We start from the raw sequence: 19,457 nt of genomic DNA on the forward strand, positions 1-19,457 counted from the left end.
TCTGTCAGTTGAGCATCTGACTCTTGGTTTCGGCTCAGGTCATGATCTCATGATTCATAGGATCAAGCCCCGTGTCAGGCTCTGCACTAGTAATGCAGAGCGTGCTTGGGATTCTCTCTCTCCTTCTCTCTCTGCCCCTCCCATGCTCTCGTTCTCTCATAAATAAACATTTTTTTTAAAAAGTGGCTAATATAAAAGCTGAATAGCAAAGTATAAACCTGGCTGTGTAAAAAAAGGGCATTGTTACCCCTTTTAGATAAAATATTTCTAGAAGAGAAGGGCTTTTGTCTCAGAATCATAATCTAGTTTCAACTTCCCTGATAGTTTATAAGAGCCGCTTAGGGGGAAGTCAGTGGGTAAGTGAATCCTGGGAAACATAGGGCTTATCATATTCAGAGCAGTTGACAGGTCTATAGCAGGGTCCAGGTTCTTACAGGATATCCAGCAGGAACGTGGTCAGAGGCAATGAACTTTTCTATATTTTCTGCTTCTAAATTCATTGTGGTCAAACTTCAGCTCTCAGAAATGGGTCAAAGCAGAGGGTTTTTTGGGGGTTAAAATGTGAGTCTTTAGGCTGATCCAGGAAGTAGGGCATAGAAGGGAAAGCAGGAACTTGCCAAGCAAATCTTGTACAAAAATAAATTTTGGGAAGACTTACCTTAGCACTGTCAGGTGAAAGGGCCAGTACAGTAGCAAAAGCCACCTTGGTAATGACCATCCTTCTTCAATATACTATCTCTTGAGTCACACTTCTTTAGTGTGGATGAGTTGCTCTGTCTGTCTTAATACATAGTTGTCCCTGGTATTTACCATCACCATCATCCTGGGGATGTTTTTTGAAATTTATTTTTATTTTGAGAGAGAGAGAGAGAGAGAGATAGTGTGAGTGGGGGAGAGGAGAGAGAGTGAAAATTCCAGGCAGGCTCCACACTCAGCATGGAGCCCAACATGGGACTCCATCCCACGACCCTGGGATCATGACCTGAGCTGAAATCAAGGGTCAGATGCTCAACTGACTAAGCCACACAGGTGCCCCCATCCTGGGGATTTGATTTGCCTTTCTCCTGTGATGTTTCTCCTATTTCCTTTGTCTCAGCTTTTTCTTGTGTTTTGATAGAGTGCTTCTTCTGAGAAAGAAGGAGCACATGAGACATAATCTTGTTGAGACATTATATGTCTGAAAAAGGTCTACTCTACCTTCACATTTCGTTGTTAGTTTGGTTGGGTATATAATTTTATACTTGAACCATCATAATTTTGAAGACATTGCTCCATTGTCTTCTAGCTTCCAGTGTTGCTATTAAGAAGGCCAAAGCAATTCTGATTCTTGATCTTCTGTATGACTTTCCCTTTGTAGAATTAAGCTAGCAGAATCTTATTTTCTTCTCCTTCCTTTCCTTTCCTTTCCTTTCCTTTCCTTTCCTTTCCTTTCCTTTCCTTTCCTTTCCTCCTCTCTCCCTCCTTCCCTTCCCCTTCCCCTTCCCCTTCCCCTTTCTTCCCCTTCCCCTTTCCCTTCCCCTTCCACCTCCCCTCCCCTGTCCTCTCCTTTCCTTTCCTTCCCTTTCCTTCCCTTTCTTCCCTTTCTTCCTCTCTCCATCTCTCCCTCCTTCCCTCCCTCTCTCTATCTATCTACCTTGTGGTATGCATTCCATAAATGTTTAAGAGTGAGACGTATTATTAAGTTTTAGAGAACAGATTTGTCGCTTAATACTTGTGAGATAGGTAACTTACTTCTTTTTTTCTCATTGGTAAAATGGGAATGATAATGAAATAATTTACATAAAAACATGTGGAATGGTACATGGCATGTAGAAAGCAGTCAATAAAAAGTAGGTATTATCATTATTATTTTGATAGTATTATTTTAAAATAAAATTACCAACTAAACAATGTTTTTGCTTTAAAAAATTAGATTTGTATGTCATAATCTAGAGGTGTATTCTGGAGCATTGTTCAAGCTCAGTAATCTACCTGATCTTTCTTGGGTTAAATAATCTACCTGGAGAACAGCATACTCTTTACTTAATTGCTATATCTAGCCATATTATTTGATTTCATTTTATTTTTGCATTTAAAATTTTTTTACAGATACAGTCAAACGGCCAAAATGGAGGTACCGATTTAATTTACAACAATAGGGAGAGACCTTGTTTCCCCACACTCTCACCAACCCACGATGCTTAGGAGATTTTTACTTTTGCAATCTGAATAGAAGGGAAAAACCAAATCCAGGGCTTGCTTTCGAACCACAGCTCCAAGTCCATGGTTTTGGCTCACACCTTCCCCTGCCCAAAACAGGTGAGGAAAGGGTTCCTCCGCCTTGTAAGTTTGAGCCCAGTGTGGAGCCAGTCTCCTTGCCAGCTATCTGGAAGAGAAAAGTCCATACAGACCAGCTTAGAAATGCCACCTCTTTATTGACCCAGGTTGATGGCAGAGGGTACCGTGAGCCAAGGGGAAAGAGCTCACTCTCACCTCCACCTGGCTCTCAGTCTGGTGTTGGCTGCTTTGGAGACAGAGCAGGAAGCGTCTTTGGCCAAAGGTCTGCTCACAGCTGGAGTAGTGATGCCTGGGCCATGGGCTTGCTGCCTAGTGCCGTGGGGGGACGAGGTGGGGGGTACGTGACACAAGCTTTGAGTGGCCAGTTGGAGGGGAATGAAAAAGTCCATAGGGCACTGCCAACGAGGATAGGGTTGGCCATCGGTCGCATGGTGTGTGTGGCGGTGAGGTGCAAGTTTGGAGGGGTAGCAGAAGGACTTGGGGCCGTGAGGGCACTGGTGGGGGCTGGCATATGCGCCCAGAAGTGGGCTGCCAGCTTGGAGCTATGGCCAAAGGCCTTTGGGCAGTGTAGGCACGGGTATGGGCAGGCACTCGCTGTGCGTGAGGTGGTGAGCTGGCAAGATGAAGGTAAGAGAGGGCCTTGGGGCAATTGGGGCACGGATGGGGGTGGGCTGTGCTGTGTGCCAGCCGGTATGGGGCCAGCTTGGACTGGTAAGAGAAAGCCTTGTCATAGTCACAGCAGCAGTGTGGGTGCTGGGGTGGGGCTGCCAGAGGGGCCTGGAAGGTGCCCCTGTGGAAGTGGCAGGCCCTGGAACCAACTGGCTGGACTTCTGCGGTGAGCCCTGGTGGGGAGCTCCTCCCTTGGTTCCTGGTTCCTTGCCAGTGGGAAGGGACTCAGGGTCCCCGGGCTGACTCCTCATCTTTGCGTCTCATTCCAGCATCTTGTTGGCCCAGGAACCCAGAGGGAGGTAGGCGACACTGGTGATTATCAGGCTGATGGGGACAGAGCTGTAGGGCCTGGATCTTGGTTTAGTTTTCGTCCACTGATGCTACGTAACTGCTTCCTTCTTGCTGCGGAATTTCATCCCCGGCGTGGAGGGGACAGGGGAGACCTGCAGAAGGCCCCTCTGGTAGTGGCTGCTGCAGCTGCTGAGCTGCCCTCGGACACGGTGGAGCTGCACTGCCTGGCACGCTATTCAGTTTCATTTTAGTTACCATTACCTATGTGTATCTACTGTCAGTAAGCCAGATTTCCAGATACTCTCTTTAGAAATATATAGAGATTCATGAAATGATTACATCTGTAAAACCATTAATGTTTGTTAGTCATTTATCCACAGTTTCTCTCATTCTGAAAACACAAAGGATACCAGAGCTGTGGAAGCTCCTGGGGTTCAGTCCCCTCCTTTTAGAGATGAGAAAACTGAAGCTTATGAAGGCAGAATGGTTTCCTCCCAGCTGTACAACCTGTTTACTCCTGAAATTCCTTGCCTCCTGCTCCGTCCTAGATGATTTTCTTCTTCAAGAACTTTTTATTCCTCTGTCTTTGATTTTTACATTTTGTCTTTGTTTCTCTGCTTTTGTTTCCCATCTACAGAATTAGTTCCTGTTAAATTATAAAAATTCAACCGAGCAAATTTTAAAGATCTAATAATTGGCTTTAATAATCACTTCATGAATTGAGCAGTATCCCACTTAGGAGTGGAGGGGAGCCCTAAAGGGCTACATGAAAGGAAAGGTTTTTTAAGGTAGAGAGGGAATGGAAAAAAGGAAATTATTAGCAAAGAATCTACTGCTTTAGGCAAAGTCACCCTCCTAAGGGAAACAGAAAGGGTCTGTTAGTAAATTTCCTAGTGCTGACCAGGAAATTCCCATATTGACTAGTTAACATTTCTGCAGTATTAAGTCTTGGTTTACTGACTTGGGGCCTTAACCTAAGTGACTCCATTTTGGGCCCATGGTTTTCTTTTTAACGGTTCTCGAATTGTGGGAAGAAATGTGAACCATAATACAAACGGAGATGAATATCCTCTTTCCATTCCCAGCCTGTTGTCTTCTTTTTTGTGTGTAAAGATTTGTCCGTTGTATATTAAATTCTCTCCTAAAGAGCTTCTGCATCTTTGTGTTTTGTTTGTAGACAGTTGGATACCTTTAGCAGGGAGGAAAGTTAATTGAATTGACTTTTCCTCATGTGGAATGGCTTGCTTGCTCTCTTTCTCTACTAACTGCATAATAACAGACCTATTGCCAGATTGAGTCTGGCTAGAGAAGAGGAAAAGCAGTCAGAAGCAAACTTCTATAGCCCTATGAGAGATTTATTACAGGAGTTAAGCAGTTGTTTCCTACATTTTATTCCTGCTTAGTTGTTTATGAATGAATCAAGGATTTTTTTTTTCCCTTGGAGAAATATCATCCACATTAATTCCTACCCCCTACTCCAAATTCCTTCTCTAAGCAAAAATCGTGAGCTCTTTTGGTAAATAATGAGAATTTTATTTATTTATTTTTAATTAAAAAACATTTTTTTAATGTTTATTTTTGACAGAGAGAGAGAGAGAGAGAGAGATCATGAGTGGGGCAGGGGCAGAGAGAGAGGGAGACACAGAATCCGAAGCAGGCTCCAGGCTCTGAGCTGTCAGCACAGAGCCCGACACGGGGCTCGAACTCACAGACTGCGAGATCATGACCTGAGCCGAAGTCGGATGCTCAACCGACTGAGCCACCCAGGGGCCCCAATAATGAGAATTTTAAATGAGGAGTTCATTCAATTCAATAGTATATGGTCTTTCTCTTTTCTTCCATTTTCTGTGTGGATGAATTTTCTTACTTTAGGAGTCAGATTTTCAACTCTGAATAATCAGTTACAGCCAAGAGGGTCTTTCTTTCGCCTTGCAAAGGCAAATAGTAAACACCACTAGAGTGAATATTAAATCAATAGTGTGAGGCATTTCATTTATAGTCATTTAAAAGGATGGATTGTTTTCCATTGATTATTGGCTAGCTTTGAAGGCAAGTACCAGTAATGATTATATCTTTATTGTCTAGTAAATAAGAAAGACTAAAATGAATTTTGTAAACATACTTGTAGAGTAGGGAGGCTGTATTCAGGATCTTGGCTTTTGCTAGGAAGATTTGATTTGACATCTCTAGTGGATTTAAATGTGGCTTTTTTAACATGTGAAGAGTCAGATTTAGAATTACTATGTTAGAGAGTTTCTATAAACTTATTGGAGCAGTGATTTGAAGTAAACATACTAACAGTAGCATAAACAATCGTTATTCCTCAGATTAAGGAAGACAGATTGTGGAGTGTATAGATAAATCTTTTACCTCAAGAGACAAGGATTTGTATAGATCACTTACATGTATGTGTGGGGTTTTAGGACCTCCAGATAAGGGTAGATCATGACCAACTCAGGGCATGTTCTTTCTTAAAACTTTATGGCCTAAGGTTATAATTGCTGCAAAAGATATGAAAAGTTCCTATTCATTTTACTTCATTAAATCCCATTGCCTTAGTTGAAACCTTATCACCTCTATCCTGGCTTATTTTGGTAGCATTTTTCATTCGTTTATTCATCAAGCATTTATCGAGTAGACAACATTTGTGTTGTGCCGGGCAGAGCTATAAAACACATAGGTAGTCTCGTTGCTCAGGGAGCTCCCAGACTGACGAGGGAGTGGGGAGGGGGCAGTAGTAAGATGGGCACCCACATAGAAAGGGTTTCCTGCAGGAAGTAACATAAGATCTGACTTATAAGAGATGGTCAGGAACCTTCTAGATGAAGAAAATGGGATAGAGAATTCAAAGTGAAAGGGACAACGTGAGAAGGTGTTTTGAAGTAGGAGAGCACAAGCGAGACCTGTAATTCTTCAGTTGAATGAATGAAGATCTATATCAGGCTACTGCTGTTGTTCATCTCTGCTGTTTTGAAACTTTTTTTTTAAGCACAAGAAGGAATGTGATTCTTTTTGAATCACAAACTTAAATTCTGTTTGAAATGTTAATTTATTTAACTCACACGATATGATTGGCAAAATGGACCCTTAAAAGGGAATTCTTAAAAAAAATTTTTTTTAGTGCTCGCTTCGGCAGCACATATACTAAAATTGGAACGATACAGAGAAGATTAGCATGGTCCCTGCGCAAGGATGACACGCAAATTCGTGAAGCGTTCCATATTTTTAAACCCATGGGGGAGGGGAAGGGGAAAAAAAAAGGAGGTTACAGTGGGAGAGAGCCAAAGCATAAGAGACTCTTAAAAACTGAGAACAAACTGAGGGTTGATGGGGGTTGGGAGGGAGGGGAGGGTGGGTGATGGGTATTGAGGAGGGCACCTTTTGGGATGAGCACTGGGTGTTGTATGGAAACCAATTTGACAATAAACTCATATATTGAAAAAAAAATTTTTTTTTAATATTTTATTTATTTTTAACACAGAGAGAGACAGAGCATGAGTGGGGATGGGGCAGAGAGAGAGGGAGATACAGAATCCGAAGTAGGCTCCAGGCTCTGAGCTGTCAGCACAGAGCCCGACGCGGGGCTCGAACCCACAGACCGTGAGATCATGAGTTGAGCCGAAGTCAGACGCTTAACAGACTGAGCCACCCAGGCGCCCCAAAAGGGAATTCTTAAAAAAAAAAAATTAAAGGGAACCCTTGTAACTGAAAGTATTCAAATAGAAACCAGAAGATCATCAGAAGTGCTGTTTGAGAGGGCATCTTAAGATCCCTAATAAGATACAGTTCTTTTGTCCTCTCAACATTTTGTTGTTTTATCAGTTAATTTCTGTCTCTTTTCGCTAGTTATAATCCTTTTGCCTGTCCTGCACAACCATGCTCTTGAGAAATTAGTTTACATATAACTATCTCTAGTTCCTCACTGCCTATTAGTCTAACATAATACAGGGAGGTGCATAAATCACGCATGCATATTTCAAAGAATTTTTACAAAGGGAACACATTTGGATAAACACCCCTAGATTACCAGACTCCAGAATCCCTTTTCGTCCCCCTCTAAGTCACTACCTCCATCCCCTAACAATCATTACCCCTACCTTACCCCCCATTAAAAGTAACAGGTGTCTTCCTAACATCCATCACCATGAGTTAGTTTTGCCTGTTTTTAAACTGTGTTGCATAAATGAAATCATACATGTGTTCTCTTAGGTCTGATTTCTTTTATTTTGTTTGGTATTGTGTTTTTGAGATTCATCCATGTTGTGAGTAGCAGTAGCTCATTCGTTCTCATTTCTGTATAAAAAGTTCATCGTTTGTACCACACTTTGTATTCTACTGTTGATGGATGTTTGGCTTGTATATAGTTTGAGCTTTCAAGAATACTGCTGCTAGGAGCATTCTTGTACATGTGTGTTAGTGCACATCTTGTCACATACATTTCTGTTGGGTGTATTCCTAAAGTGGAATTGCTGGGTTATAAAGAACGCGTATGTTCAGCTTTAGTGGATAGTATCAGACAGTTTTCCAAAGTGGTGTTACCAGTTGACACTCTACGAGCACTGAATGAGTTCCAGCTGTGCCACATCCTCACCTGCACTTAGTATGAGGTACTGCATTTGGATTTCTACTCTTATCACTCAGCTGAAACTACTCTTGCCAAGATAAATCTGAGTGTTTCATCCTTATGTTTCCTGTCCATTTTGTAGCATGGATGATCTTGTTCACCCATCCTTGAAGCTTTCTATTCTTTTAGATTCTATGATACCAGTCTCTCCTGTTTTCCTCCTGCCACTTTGCTCACCCCTTCTCAGTTTATTTCTCAGCTCTTTGCCCTTTCTCCATCCCTTAAATGCAAGTGTTCCCCAAAGGTCTGTCCTTAGTGTCTTTCTTTTCACTCCTCTATGTGCTCCCTGTGATTTTTGTCTTCTTTCATGGTTTTATCTATCACCTATATGGGAAAAGTGCCCAGATTTGTATTTCTGGCCCAAATCTCTCTACTGAATGTCAGGACCTGTTTATCCAGCTGTCTATTGCAATATTTCATGTGGATTTCCAAAGATGCCTCAAAAATATATCTACAAAATATACCACAATTTATTTATTCCACTATTGATGGACATTTGAGTTGTTTCCAGGTTTTTTTTTGCTATTTTTTTCTTCTTCTTCAAGAAAATCGATTTCTTTTTTATATCCTACATTTCCTATTTCAGTGAATAGTACTACTCCTCCCAGTTCCCTAAGGTGGCAACTTGGGAATTATCCTTTAACTTTATAACTTACCAACTCAAATCATTCCTCCCTGTATCCCACCTTCTCATACATTCACGCTCCTAAACATCTTTTTTCTCTGACCCATAGTCATCCTATCAAACCCTTTTGATTGTCAATATCAGCACACTTTATTAGAGTGCTGGTTATGTGCTTTTTAAATATATCAAATAATTTAATCCATAATAACTCTGTCAGGAGGGTAGTTTTATCCCAATTTTGTGTATGAGAAAATTGAGATTTAGATGATCTAAGATAAGGTTACATAGCTAGTAAATAAATGATAGGTTGCGACAGGATTAGAACTCAAGACTGTCTAACTTCAAAGCCAGTACCCATGATCATTATTCTCTTCTGTACCACAATTATCATTCTCAGAAACCACCTCTTATTTGGTCTCCCTGTCTACAGTCATGCTTCCTCTAATTTATGTCTCTCCTTTACTTTAAATCCTTCAATGGCTCCCCTTTGCCTGGCACTTGATAAAGTCCAGGTTTCTTACTGTGGAATACTGCGTCCCCCATGATCTGACCCTTAACCATTCTCTTGCATTGTGTATCTCCCCTCCTCACCTCTGTGTTCTAGCTATGCCCGACTGCATGTAGCAACTCAAATGTATCCTGTTCTCTTATACCCTGTGCCTTTTTATTTACTTCATCTTCTATTTTGCCTGGCTAATTCTTGTTTGTCCCTTAAGATACAGTTTAGTACTCCCAAATACTCCTTTGAGAAACGTTTCCTGCCTCTTACCCCCAGTTCATCTTGGTGCACCTCCTCTGTGCTCCTAGAACACTCTATGCTCTCTCATAGCACTCTCACACATTTCTGTCATAGTCATTTTCACACCTAGAACAAACAAATCAATTGTTTGCTATTCACCTCTTCCGTTAGACTAGCTCTGTGAGGACAAGTGCTATTTTTAAATCCTTTTTTTGAAACTACAGTGGCTAGCACATGGGGTCATTCCTCAGGTATTTGTTGGCTAAATAAAATGCTGTGAATGGAATCATTTAAATTGAACATAAAAGTGCCAATTCTTATATACATTGATTTTTATTATTTTGTACACATTGTTTTTGGTTTGGATTTGGACGTCTAGATACTGAAGCGATGATTTATTCTATAAGGTCATTTACTTGGAGTCATATGTGATTGACACAAATCTGGGTTTGCCCTCTTTATGTCAAATTGGTGGGAATTCTAGCTCCAGAGTTCTAGAATGACTGTACAGTCTCTGTAAGAAACTTGGCATCTTCAGGTTACCTTGGGAGATTTCTCTGAAAAATAGTGGAAAATATAGAGTTGCCTCATAATGGTGGGAGATGTTCATTCCAAAGTGGTAAAAAGTAGTCTTTGTTAAGAGTTCTGGATTACATGGTATAAATGATGATTCTTGGGGTACCTGGATAGCTCAGTTGGTTAAGCATCTGACTTTTAACTTTGGCTCAGGTCATGATCTCATGGTTTGTGAGATCAAGCGCTGCATAGGGCTCTCTCCAAGTAGTGAGTAGCCTACTTGGGATTTTCTTTCTCCCTCACTCTCCGCTCCTTCTCTGTGATTGCTCCCCCTTTCTCTCTCTCTCAAAATAAATAAATAAACATTAAAAAAAATGATTCTCTGGGGGTACCTGGGTGGCTCAGTTGGTTGGGAGTCCAACTTCGGCTCAGGTCATGATCTCACGGTTTGTGAGTTCGAGCCCCGCATCGGGCTCTGTGCTGACAGCTCGGAGCCTGGAGCCTGTTTCAGATGCTATGTTTCCCTCTCTCTCTGCCCCTCCCCCGCTTGTGCTCTGTTTCTCTCTGTCTCTCAAAAAGAAATAAATGTCAAAAAATTTTAAAAATGATTCTCAGAGGTTCCACAAAACTTCCTAAATGGTGCTTTTACAGTTTTCCTTTGCTTTTGGACCTACAACAACTTTAAAGTTCTTTAATCATAATGAGAGATGAGGGTTACTGCTTTTCTGACAGGGCTTAAACAAGTATGTATCTAGTTTTTATTCTAAGGAACAGTTTTATATTAAGTGGTATTTAAAATTTTTTTTTTCATGTTTATTTTTGAGAGAGAGAGAGAGAGAGAGCGTTTGCAGAGGAGGGGCAGAGAGAGACAGAGACACAGAATCCAAAGCAGGGTCTAGGCTCTGTGCTGCCAGCACAGAGCCCGATGTGGGGCTCAAACTCACGAGCCATGAGATCTGACCTGGGCCGAAGTCGGACGCTCAACCAACTGAGCCACCCAGGTGCCCGTTAACTGGTATATTTTTAACACATATTTCTTAATTTTCTATGTTAATTGTGGGAGAAGGGGAAAGAAAAGGAAATTAATCCTCACTCTTGTGCTTATTGTCTGTTGTGATAACTATCTTTATTTAACAGTTAAAGTAGTATATAATCAAATATAAGACTGGTTTTCAAGTTCATTTCTTGGGTAGGGCCATTTCTTGTGCCTTTTGTCTGTGTGGATAGAGGGTGAGGAGGGGACACTTTTACTCTTCTTTTCTAAATATCACTGAAATTCAGTTTTAAGTCTTTTGGAGGAGAGAATGGGGAGGGATTGGGAGGAGTCATGAGAGGGGCTCCTGGGTACTAATAATGTTGAGCTTATGTGTTCACTTTGAGAATTTATTGATTTATACACTTATGTTTTAGGTACTTTTTTGTATGTTTCATATCAATAAAAATATTTTAAACAATTTAATTTAGAAGTTTCTCTTTAAACATTTCCAAGGAGCCTATGGAAGATGTTAATGGTGAGGCTCTTTCCAAGTGCCATTATTTTGCACGGTCCACCACAAGTGGAAGAACCTTGCCCAAATGGTGTGTAGACCGTAAGTGGACTTGGAGAACAGTAAAAGGAGAGATTAGTGTGGGCAAGAGTAGTCCGAGAAAACAACATAACCATTCATCCAGTAAATATTAACTGAGCATGAACCATGTACCAGAAGCTGTGCTGACATAGAAACCTTAAATGAGATGGGCGCCTGGGGTGGGTCAGTTGGTTAAGCATCTGACTTCGGCTCAGGTCATGATCTCAGTTTATGAGTTCAAGCCCCAAATCAGGCTCTGTGCTGACAGCTCAGAACCTGGAGCCTGCTTCAGATTGTAGGTTTCCCTCTCTCCCTACCCTTCCCCAGCTCATGCTCTGTCTCTGTCTCTCTCTCTCAAAAATAAACATTAAAAAAAATTTTTTTTTAAAGAAAACTTAAATGAGATTGGAGGTCAGAACTGGAGGGAAAAATAAGATGTGGGTGATGTTAACTAGTCTTGGTTACAGATCCCTACTACTCTTTATAGAATAAAATAACAAGTGCTCATTTAGCATTTCTTGTTTACTTAAGGCTTTATATACATGAACTCATTTACTCTTCATCATATGTCTCTGAGATAGGCTCTACTTCTAGTATCTCATCTATATTTCCTCTAGTAGGTGAGGAAACAGATGAATAGATGCCTCAAATCACTCAGCTAGCTAATAGTGGAGCTAGGATTCAGGCCTAACTGTCTGGCTCCCTATTTCTCTGCTCAGATTTACTATCCTGTGTGAAGTTAATATCAGACATGTAGGTTGACCTGGAGACTCTGTTCGATGACAGTCAGTAACCTGCTCTGGTACTCTGTGGTTTATGTGTTTTTGGAGCTCTGTGTGAATGACTTTTCTTCTTTTTACAGACATGGCTGGATTCTGCCAAAGAAATAAAAAAGCAGGTTCGTGGTAAGTGAATATAGCCCTTTTTATAGTTCTTTCTTTCTTTTAGTAGGTCAGAGGATTTTCAACCATTTTCTGGCTCTGAGTCACTTTAGAATCCTGACTATGGCAGATGGCTCTGGAATTGAGATAAAGCCTTCCCCTGGAAGGAGGAGATTCCATAATAGAAAGATACAGCAGAGGTGGACACTATTGAGATGTAGGTCAGATCTTGATTTTTTTTTTACAACTAGGCACAGTTGGGCAAGATTGGAACAGTTGAGAAAAACAAGTTAGAAAAGAACAAAGATAAGGAAAGAAAAAGGATATGGGAGTCCATTCTCAAAGGAGTTTGCTACCTTGTCCTGTTCCTTTTAAATTGTTCTGGACTGTTGCATTCTAACCTTCTTCATGTTTTCCTCTCTGTAGTTCTTTTTGTCTGTTTTCAACAATCTTCTTCCAAACAGTTCTTCTGTTAGTAGAAGAACAAGAATTCCTTGCCAGTGGCCTTCAGACATTGTGGCTTTCTCTTAGCTCCAAGCCCACTAGTATATATTACTGTTGCACCCTCTGCTCAGATGCTGTCCTGAGATAAATATGTCTAGGTCGAAGAAAGCATAGATTAGTAGTTTGTAGCTCCAGGCCCAATGGGCTAACAGGTAGAGACTTTTTTCTTACTGTTTATGACTAAATGTACTTTTAGTTTACTTTATTTTTTTAAATGTTTTTAATGTTTATTTTTGAGACAGAGAGAGATAGAGTGCGAGCGGAGGGAGGGGCAGAAAGAGAGGGAGACACAGAATCTGAAGCAGGCTCCAGGCTCTGAGCTGTCAGCCCAGAGCCTTATGTGGGGCTCTAACTCATGAACTGAGAGATCATGACCTGAAGTGAAGTCAAATGTCTAACCGATTGAGCCACCTGGGCGCCCCTAGTTTACTTTATTTTTAAGGAAACTTCTAGAAACCGCAGAGGTTTAGTAAGTTAGTAAGTTTTAACTCTGTCACCTGAAAACAAATTTTTTCATTTGTTTCTTAAAAGAAAAACTTTGCTATGGTGATATGTTTTCCTTTAGACCCTATTTATAATCTATGTTTCTCAAGATAGAAAAACAAAATACGTCTTTGGACTGGCAACTCTCCCTATTTGTTCCTTGACTATAAAATGTTTTAAATGCAAGTCAGAGCAAAAAATTTTCAGAATATTTGAGATATGATGAGAAAAACATAACTCCAAGTCCCTTTCGGTGAAAATTCTTAAATTTTTTTTTTTTAACTTTAGAGAGAGAGTGTGTGAGAGAGAGGGGGAGTGAGAGAGGGGGAGAGGATCTTAAGCAGGTTCCACGTTCAGTGAGGAGCCACACGCCAGGCTTGATCCCACAACTCTTGGATTATAACCTGAGCCAAAATCAAGAGTTGGATGCTCAACCGACTGAGCCACCCAGGCACCCCTCAATGAAAATTCTTTTAATATGCAGTATTACTCAGGAACAAATGATTACATAAGAAGAGTAGTTAGGAAGAAAAGTTAAAACAGAATTTATGATGAGTAGAGAAGAATATCTAGTTGATTATCTTCCTGGCTATTGAAAAAAAATCTCTTGCTAAGAAAAAGAACCCGTGTTTGTCATTAAAACACACACACACACACACACACACACACACACTCAACAGGGCACCTGGGTGGCTCAGTCGGTTAAGCATCCAACTTTGGCTCAGGTCATGATCTCACAGTTCAGGAGTTCGAGCCCTGAGTCAGGCTCTGTGCTGACAAAGAGGAGCCCGCTGTGGGTCCTCCATCTCCCTCTCTACCTTCCCTTCCCCCACTTGCACTCCCTCTCTCTCCTTCTCTCTTTCTCTCAAAAGTAAATAAACTTAAAAAAAACCCTGCAACATAACAAAAATCCTTCCTTTAACATTGGAAAGAAAAACCCTGTTTATAATAGAAACTTAAATAGGGAATCAAAAGGTAAATATTTTATTAAGCCAAAGAGAAGGTTGGCATTTATCTATCGCAAAGATTTTTTTTTTATTTTTGAATATTTTGCATCACACAGGTAATATGTACTCATTGTGAAAATTTGAAACATTATGGAAATACATCATGGAGAAAGTAAAAGGCCCCTAAATTCTATCCTCCAGATGCAATCACTGTTAAGTTGGTATAAGCTACAAGATTTTTTCTAGGCATATGTAAGTTTTTGCCTTTCAAAAATACAGTTATGCTATACAGTATTCTTGTCCCCCGTGTCCACAGGAGATGCGTTCTAGGCCCCCCGGTGGATGGCTGAAATTGCAGATAGTACCAAACCCTATATATAATGTGTTTTTTCCTAAACATATATGTCTATGATAAAGTTTAATTTATAAATTAGGCACAGTAAGAGATTAACAATAGGTAATAATAGAATAATTATAATAATATACTATAAAAAAGTTATGTGAATGTGATCTCTTTCAAATCATCTTATTATCCTATACTCATCCTTCTTATGATAATGTAACATGATAAAATGCCTATGTGATAAGATGAAGCGAGGTGAATGATTTAGGCACTGTGACCTAGTCATAGGCTACTGTTGATCTTGTGACCACACATTAGGAGATCATCTGCTTCCAGGTTGTGGCTGTTCATGGAAAGGTGAAACCACAGATAAGGGTGGACTACTATACATTGTTATGTATTATGTATTGCATTATATTATGTATGCATTATGTATTAGGCTATATATAGCTTTAAAATTTGTTTAAATAGGTGGTAGAAATATGTGGAGTAAAATGAAAAGATATAAATGAATCTAATGCAAAGTAAATTGCCCTTCTACCCCTGTGCTTTAATTCTTTGTGTTCTTTGCAGAGATGTACATACAAATATTTTAATGTAAATGCATATTTATATTAAGTTTTAATATAAGTATATTTATAAAAATATTTAATATAATTTTTATTTAATACACATGTGTTTTCAATAAGTGTTATATTTAATATGCATATGTTACATAAATATGTATTTGGTAGGTATGTTTCACATGTATTTAATATAAATATGCAACCAATATTTTTTATTTAACATAATTTGGAGTATTCTTTTAAAAATTTATTTTTTATTTTTATTCGAGAGAGAGAGCCTCCCTGTGGAGGAGAGGGGCAGAGTGAGAGAAAGAGAGAGAGAATCCTAAGCAGGTGCTACACTCAGCACAGAACCCAACATGGGGCTTGATCCCATGACCCTGGGATCATCATCTGAGTTGAAATCAAGAGTTGGATGCCTAACCAACTGAGCCACCCAAGTGCCCCATAATTTGGAATATTCTTCATATCAACATATATAAATTCACTTTGTTTAAAATTTTTCTTTTTTAAATTTAAATTTATTATTTTTTTTTATAAATTCTTTCTCTCTCTCTCTCTCTCTCCTTTTTTTTTTTTTTTTTTTAAAGTAAGCCCTATGCCCAATGTGGGGCTTGAACTCACAACCTTGAGATCAAGAGTCATATGTTCTACTGACTGATCCAGCCAGGCACCCTGTTTAAAAATTTTTTAATGATTATGTATTTGTAGCACCACACACACACACACACACACACACACACACACACGTGTGTATGTGTGTGTGTGTATACAGGCAGTCCTGTTGATGGACATTTTGGTTTACTCTCAGTAGCTTGCTATTACAAACAAGGTTGTAGTGAATGTTTTATATATATATATATATATATATATATATATATATACACACACACACACACACACACACACACACACACACACACATACTTACATGTTTCTGTAGATAAGTTCCTAGAAGTAGAATAAAAATATGAATATCTAAAATTGAAATAGATACTCACCAGCAATATTTTTTCCATATTAAAAAGATAGAGAAAAGAATGGAGGTTAATGTAAGAAATATCCATGTACACATCACCCAGAATTAACATTTGTTAACATTTTAAATTTATAATAGAACGGAATAGTGCACGTAAGTTTTATCTTTTTTGTTTTCCTCTTAGTCCTATCCCCTTCTCTCCCTATCCATAGAAAACTATTTTCATAAGTTTGGGCTGTTTTAATCCCATGTTTTTATATTTTATCTTATATATCCCATATCTATATAGTATGGATAATATTGCTTTGTCTGTGTTTGTTGTTTTTTTTTTAATTTCCCTCAGACAAACATGATCCATTTGAACCTTTTTCTGAGGTTTGTCAGTATCTCTCTTTCTCCTCCCAGCTTAATTCCCTTGGTTCTGAATAAGAGAGATTCCCCCTACTGGGTGTGGCTATCCACCTCCACCCCTTTCTGAAATAGTGCACAGCAAAAGCAAGAAATCCACATACCTTGTATATATACTGAAAAATACAGATCTATAACTTACCCAAATTATGTTTAAAAAATTCTGTAGTCCAGCTGTGCCCTTGCAAATGAATCTTCCTCTCCTTTTCCTGCAGAGGTCACAACTGTCCTGAATTTTGTGTTAATGATTTCATTGTATTTTTTAATGGTTTTTATTACCTATGAATGTATACCTAAAAATATGGTTTACCTTTTCGAACATCATGTAAATTGAATTATATAATAGTTAATAATTTGTAACTTGCTTTTCTTATTCAGTATGAGTTTTGAAATTCATCTCAGGTGAAAACAAAATTTCACAAAACAATTCTTAATCTTTATTATGAGGGATATCTTGATTTTTTTTTTTGTTTACATTCTGTTTCATTTCTAAAACTGCTGATTTTGACCTACTAAACTGATTTCACAATGGATCATGATCCACAGTTTTAAAAAAAACACTTGATTTAGGATGTATGCCTGAAAGTGGAACTGCTAGATTATAGAGTACATTTTAGTTTTACCAGATATTGCCAAATTGCTCTCCTTTACAATGGTTGTAACAGTTTACCTCCCCACCAGTAGTGTGAGAATTTCTAGTTTCCTGTGTCCTCAGAAGGCAGGAATTTTTTTCAATCGTTAATTTAAAATATTTTTGATGTAACTTCAGGCCTAACAGAAAGTTGAAAGAAGCTGCAAAGAATTCCTGGATACCTTTTCCCCAGATTCCTCAAATGTTAATATTTTATTTTTTAAATTTTATTTATTTTTTTCCTGAGCTATTTTAAAGTTGCATCTTGACAGCACTTTTCACAATAGACAAAAGGGAGAAACAATCCAGTGTCCGTCAATAGATAATGGTTAAACAGAATGTGATGTGTGTGTGTGTGTGTGTGTGTGTGTGTGTGTGTGTGTGTGTATACAAATATTAATGGCCACATATTGTGGCCACAATAGATCCATAGAAACAAAACAGATTAGTGGTTTCAGGGGTGGAGGTGGGGGTCAGTGAGTGAGTGACTGCTTAATGGATAGAGTCTCCTTTGGGAGTGGTGAAAGATTTTGAAACTAGATGGTGATGATGGTTGTGTAACGTTGTGAATGTACTAAATGCCACTGAATTGTACACGAAATGTCCTGAATTGTATACTTAAAAATGGTTAATATTATGTGAATTTCACCTCAGTAAAAAAGAGAATAAGTTGCAGTTATGATATCTCTCTACCCCTAAAATATCCTAAAACCTAGGAATTTTCTTATGTAACTATAATAGTTATTAAAAGCAACGGGGCGCCTGGGTGGCGCAGTCGGTTAAGCGTCCGACTTCAGCCAGGTCACGATCTCGCGGTCCGTGAGTTCGAGCCCCGCGTCAGGCTCTGGGCTGATGGCTCAGAGCCTGGAGCCTGTTTCCGATTCTGTGTCTCCCTCTCTCTCTGCCCCTCCCCCGTTCATGCTCTGTCTCTCTCTGTCCCAAAAATAAATAAACGTTGAAAAAAAAAATAAAATAAAAGCAGGAAATTAACATTGAAGCAATACTGCAACCCACAGACCTTATTTATCAGTTGTCCCAATAATATTCTTTATAGCAAAATAAAGTCTATGGTGACATTTTGCTTTAGTTGGCACATCTCTTTAGATTTTTTGAGCTGGAGCAGTTCCTGAGTCTTTGAAGTATTTTATAACATTGATATTTTGAAGAGTCTAGGCTAGTTATTTCAATAATTGGTCACTTTGAGTGTGTTTGATATTTCTTCATAGTACATGAATCTTCAGTTTATGCACTTTGGTGAGAATGTTGTTGAAGTGTTGTTGAGTTAGAAGGCATGAATTTTAATGTTAAAATTTTTTAGAGCTGTTCCAGCCACCTTTTTTTCCCCCACTAAATATTCTCCATAAGATATTACTAATTTTATGAATCATATTCCAGAAACAGTCACTAACTAAAGCTTAAGCTTAATATATATATTTTTTAATTCCAAGTGACTTTTTTTAGTCTCTTTACTGCATTTAACCCTGAGCTAGCTCACAGTGAACCTGAATATCTTCATTAGCAATATCCCAAACTTGCATCTCTTACATAGAGAAGAATGGGAACTGAAAATTTGAGTTTCTCTTCTTACGATTGCTGTTAAGAAAAGTAAAAGAGTTAGTACTTGAGACATTTATGTTTAGATATGGTTATTTCTAATACAGTTAAACTTTCTTGTTTGGGGTTGAATGGAGAGAAAAATGCAACCGGAATACAGGTGTTTGCTTTTGTTTTCATTTGATTACATCTAACAACATAAAGTCATTGGTGGATCTGGATTACTGGATAATTTTAATATATTAGTACCTCTTTTTTTTTCTGAAGCTGTAGCATCCTCATATGACCTTCACAACAATGCTGTGAGATTAGTTCCTTTATTTCCTTCATTCACTCAACAAATATTTCTTGATCATCAATGTTCTACCAAGCACTGTTTTGAATCCTAGGGATATGCACCAAATAAAATAGCAAAAGTTCTTAGCCCCAGTAATTTGCATTTAAAGATTATCCTTTAAAGAAGGTAAATGTTTATATTTAAGAAGTAGTACATGTATAAAATTCAAATGGTATAAAAGAGTACACAGTGAAAATAGGTCATCCTCCTATATATTTCCCCTATCTTATCAGTTTTCGTCTCCTGGAGTTCCCCTTCCTAGTTTACCAACTACTATAACTGGTTTATTATATATCCTTATAGGGATTGCCTGTGCATGTGTAATCATACCTGTAACATAGACTTCTTTCTACCCTCCAACATTCATGGTTGCTTTCTATATGTATGCTATTCTTGACCTTAGTATGTTCTCACCTAACGCTGTATCTTGGAGATATATCTTCTCTTGCTAAATGAATATATATTTAGGTTGTTTTCAGACATTTTCTATTACAAACAATATCTTACACATATAC

At 38.8% G+C, this 19,457-nt stretch overlaps 1 protein-coding gene, 1 long non-coding RNA gene, 1 other non-coding gene and 1 pseudogene across 39 annotated transcripts in view; 2 read left to right on the forward strand and 2 right to left on the reverse strand.

The window, feature by feature from the left end:
* The window catches only part of EPB41 (erythrocyte membrane protein band 4.1), a 201,998-nt gene that overhangs the window by 99,941 nt on the left and 82,600 nt on the right, over window positions 1–19,457 (forward strand). For all 37 annotated transcript variants that reach the window (XM_045476383.1, XM_045476385.1, XM_045476377.1 and 34 more), the window contains one exon: window positions 12,172–12,214. In XM_045476383.1, the coding sequence (XP_045332339.1) occupies window positions 12,172–12,214 (43 nt within the window). The remainder of the gene's footprint in view (window positions 1–12,171; window positions 12,215–19,457) is intronic.
* Window positions 2,184–4,079, reverse strand: LOC123597489 (annotated as a pseudogene).
* On the forward strand, window positions 6,358–6,464 carry LOC123600101. Its single transcript, XR_006713479.1, has one exon. It is a non-coding gene; the product is annotated as a U6 spliceosomal RNA (small nuclear RNA).
* LOC123597490 lies at window positions 16,297–18,966 on the reverse strand. The gene is made up of 2 exons (XR_006712136.1): window positions 18,855–18,966; window positions 16,297–16,629 (listed from the first exon to the last, which is right to left on the reverse strand). It is a non-coding gene; the product is annotated as an uncharacterized LOC123597490 (long non-coding RNA).

The sequence above is a fragment of the Leopardus geoffroyi genome, chromosome C1, assembly GCF_018350155.1.
Source record: "Leopardus geoffroyi isolate Oge1 chromosome C1, O.geoffroyi_Oge1_pat1.0, whole genome shotgun sequence".
NCBI lineage: Eukaryota > Metazoa > Chordata > Mammalia > Carnivora > Felidae > Leopardus > Leopardus geoffroyi.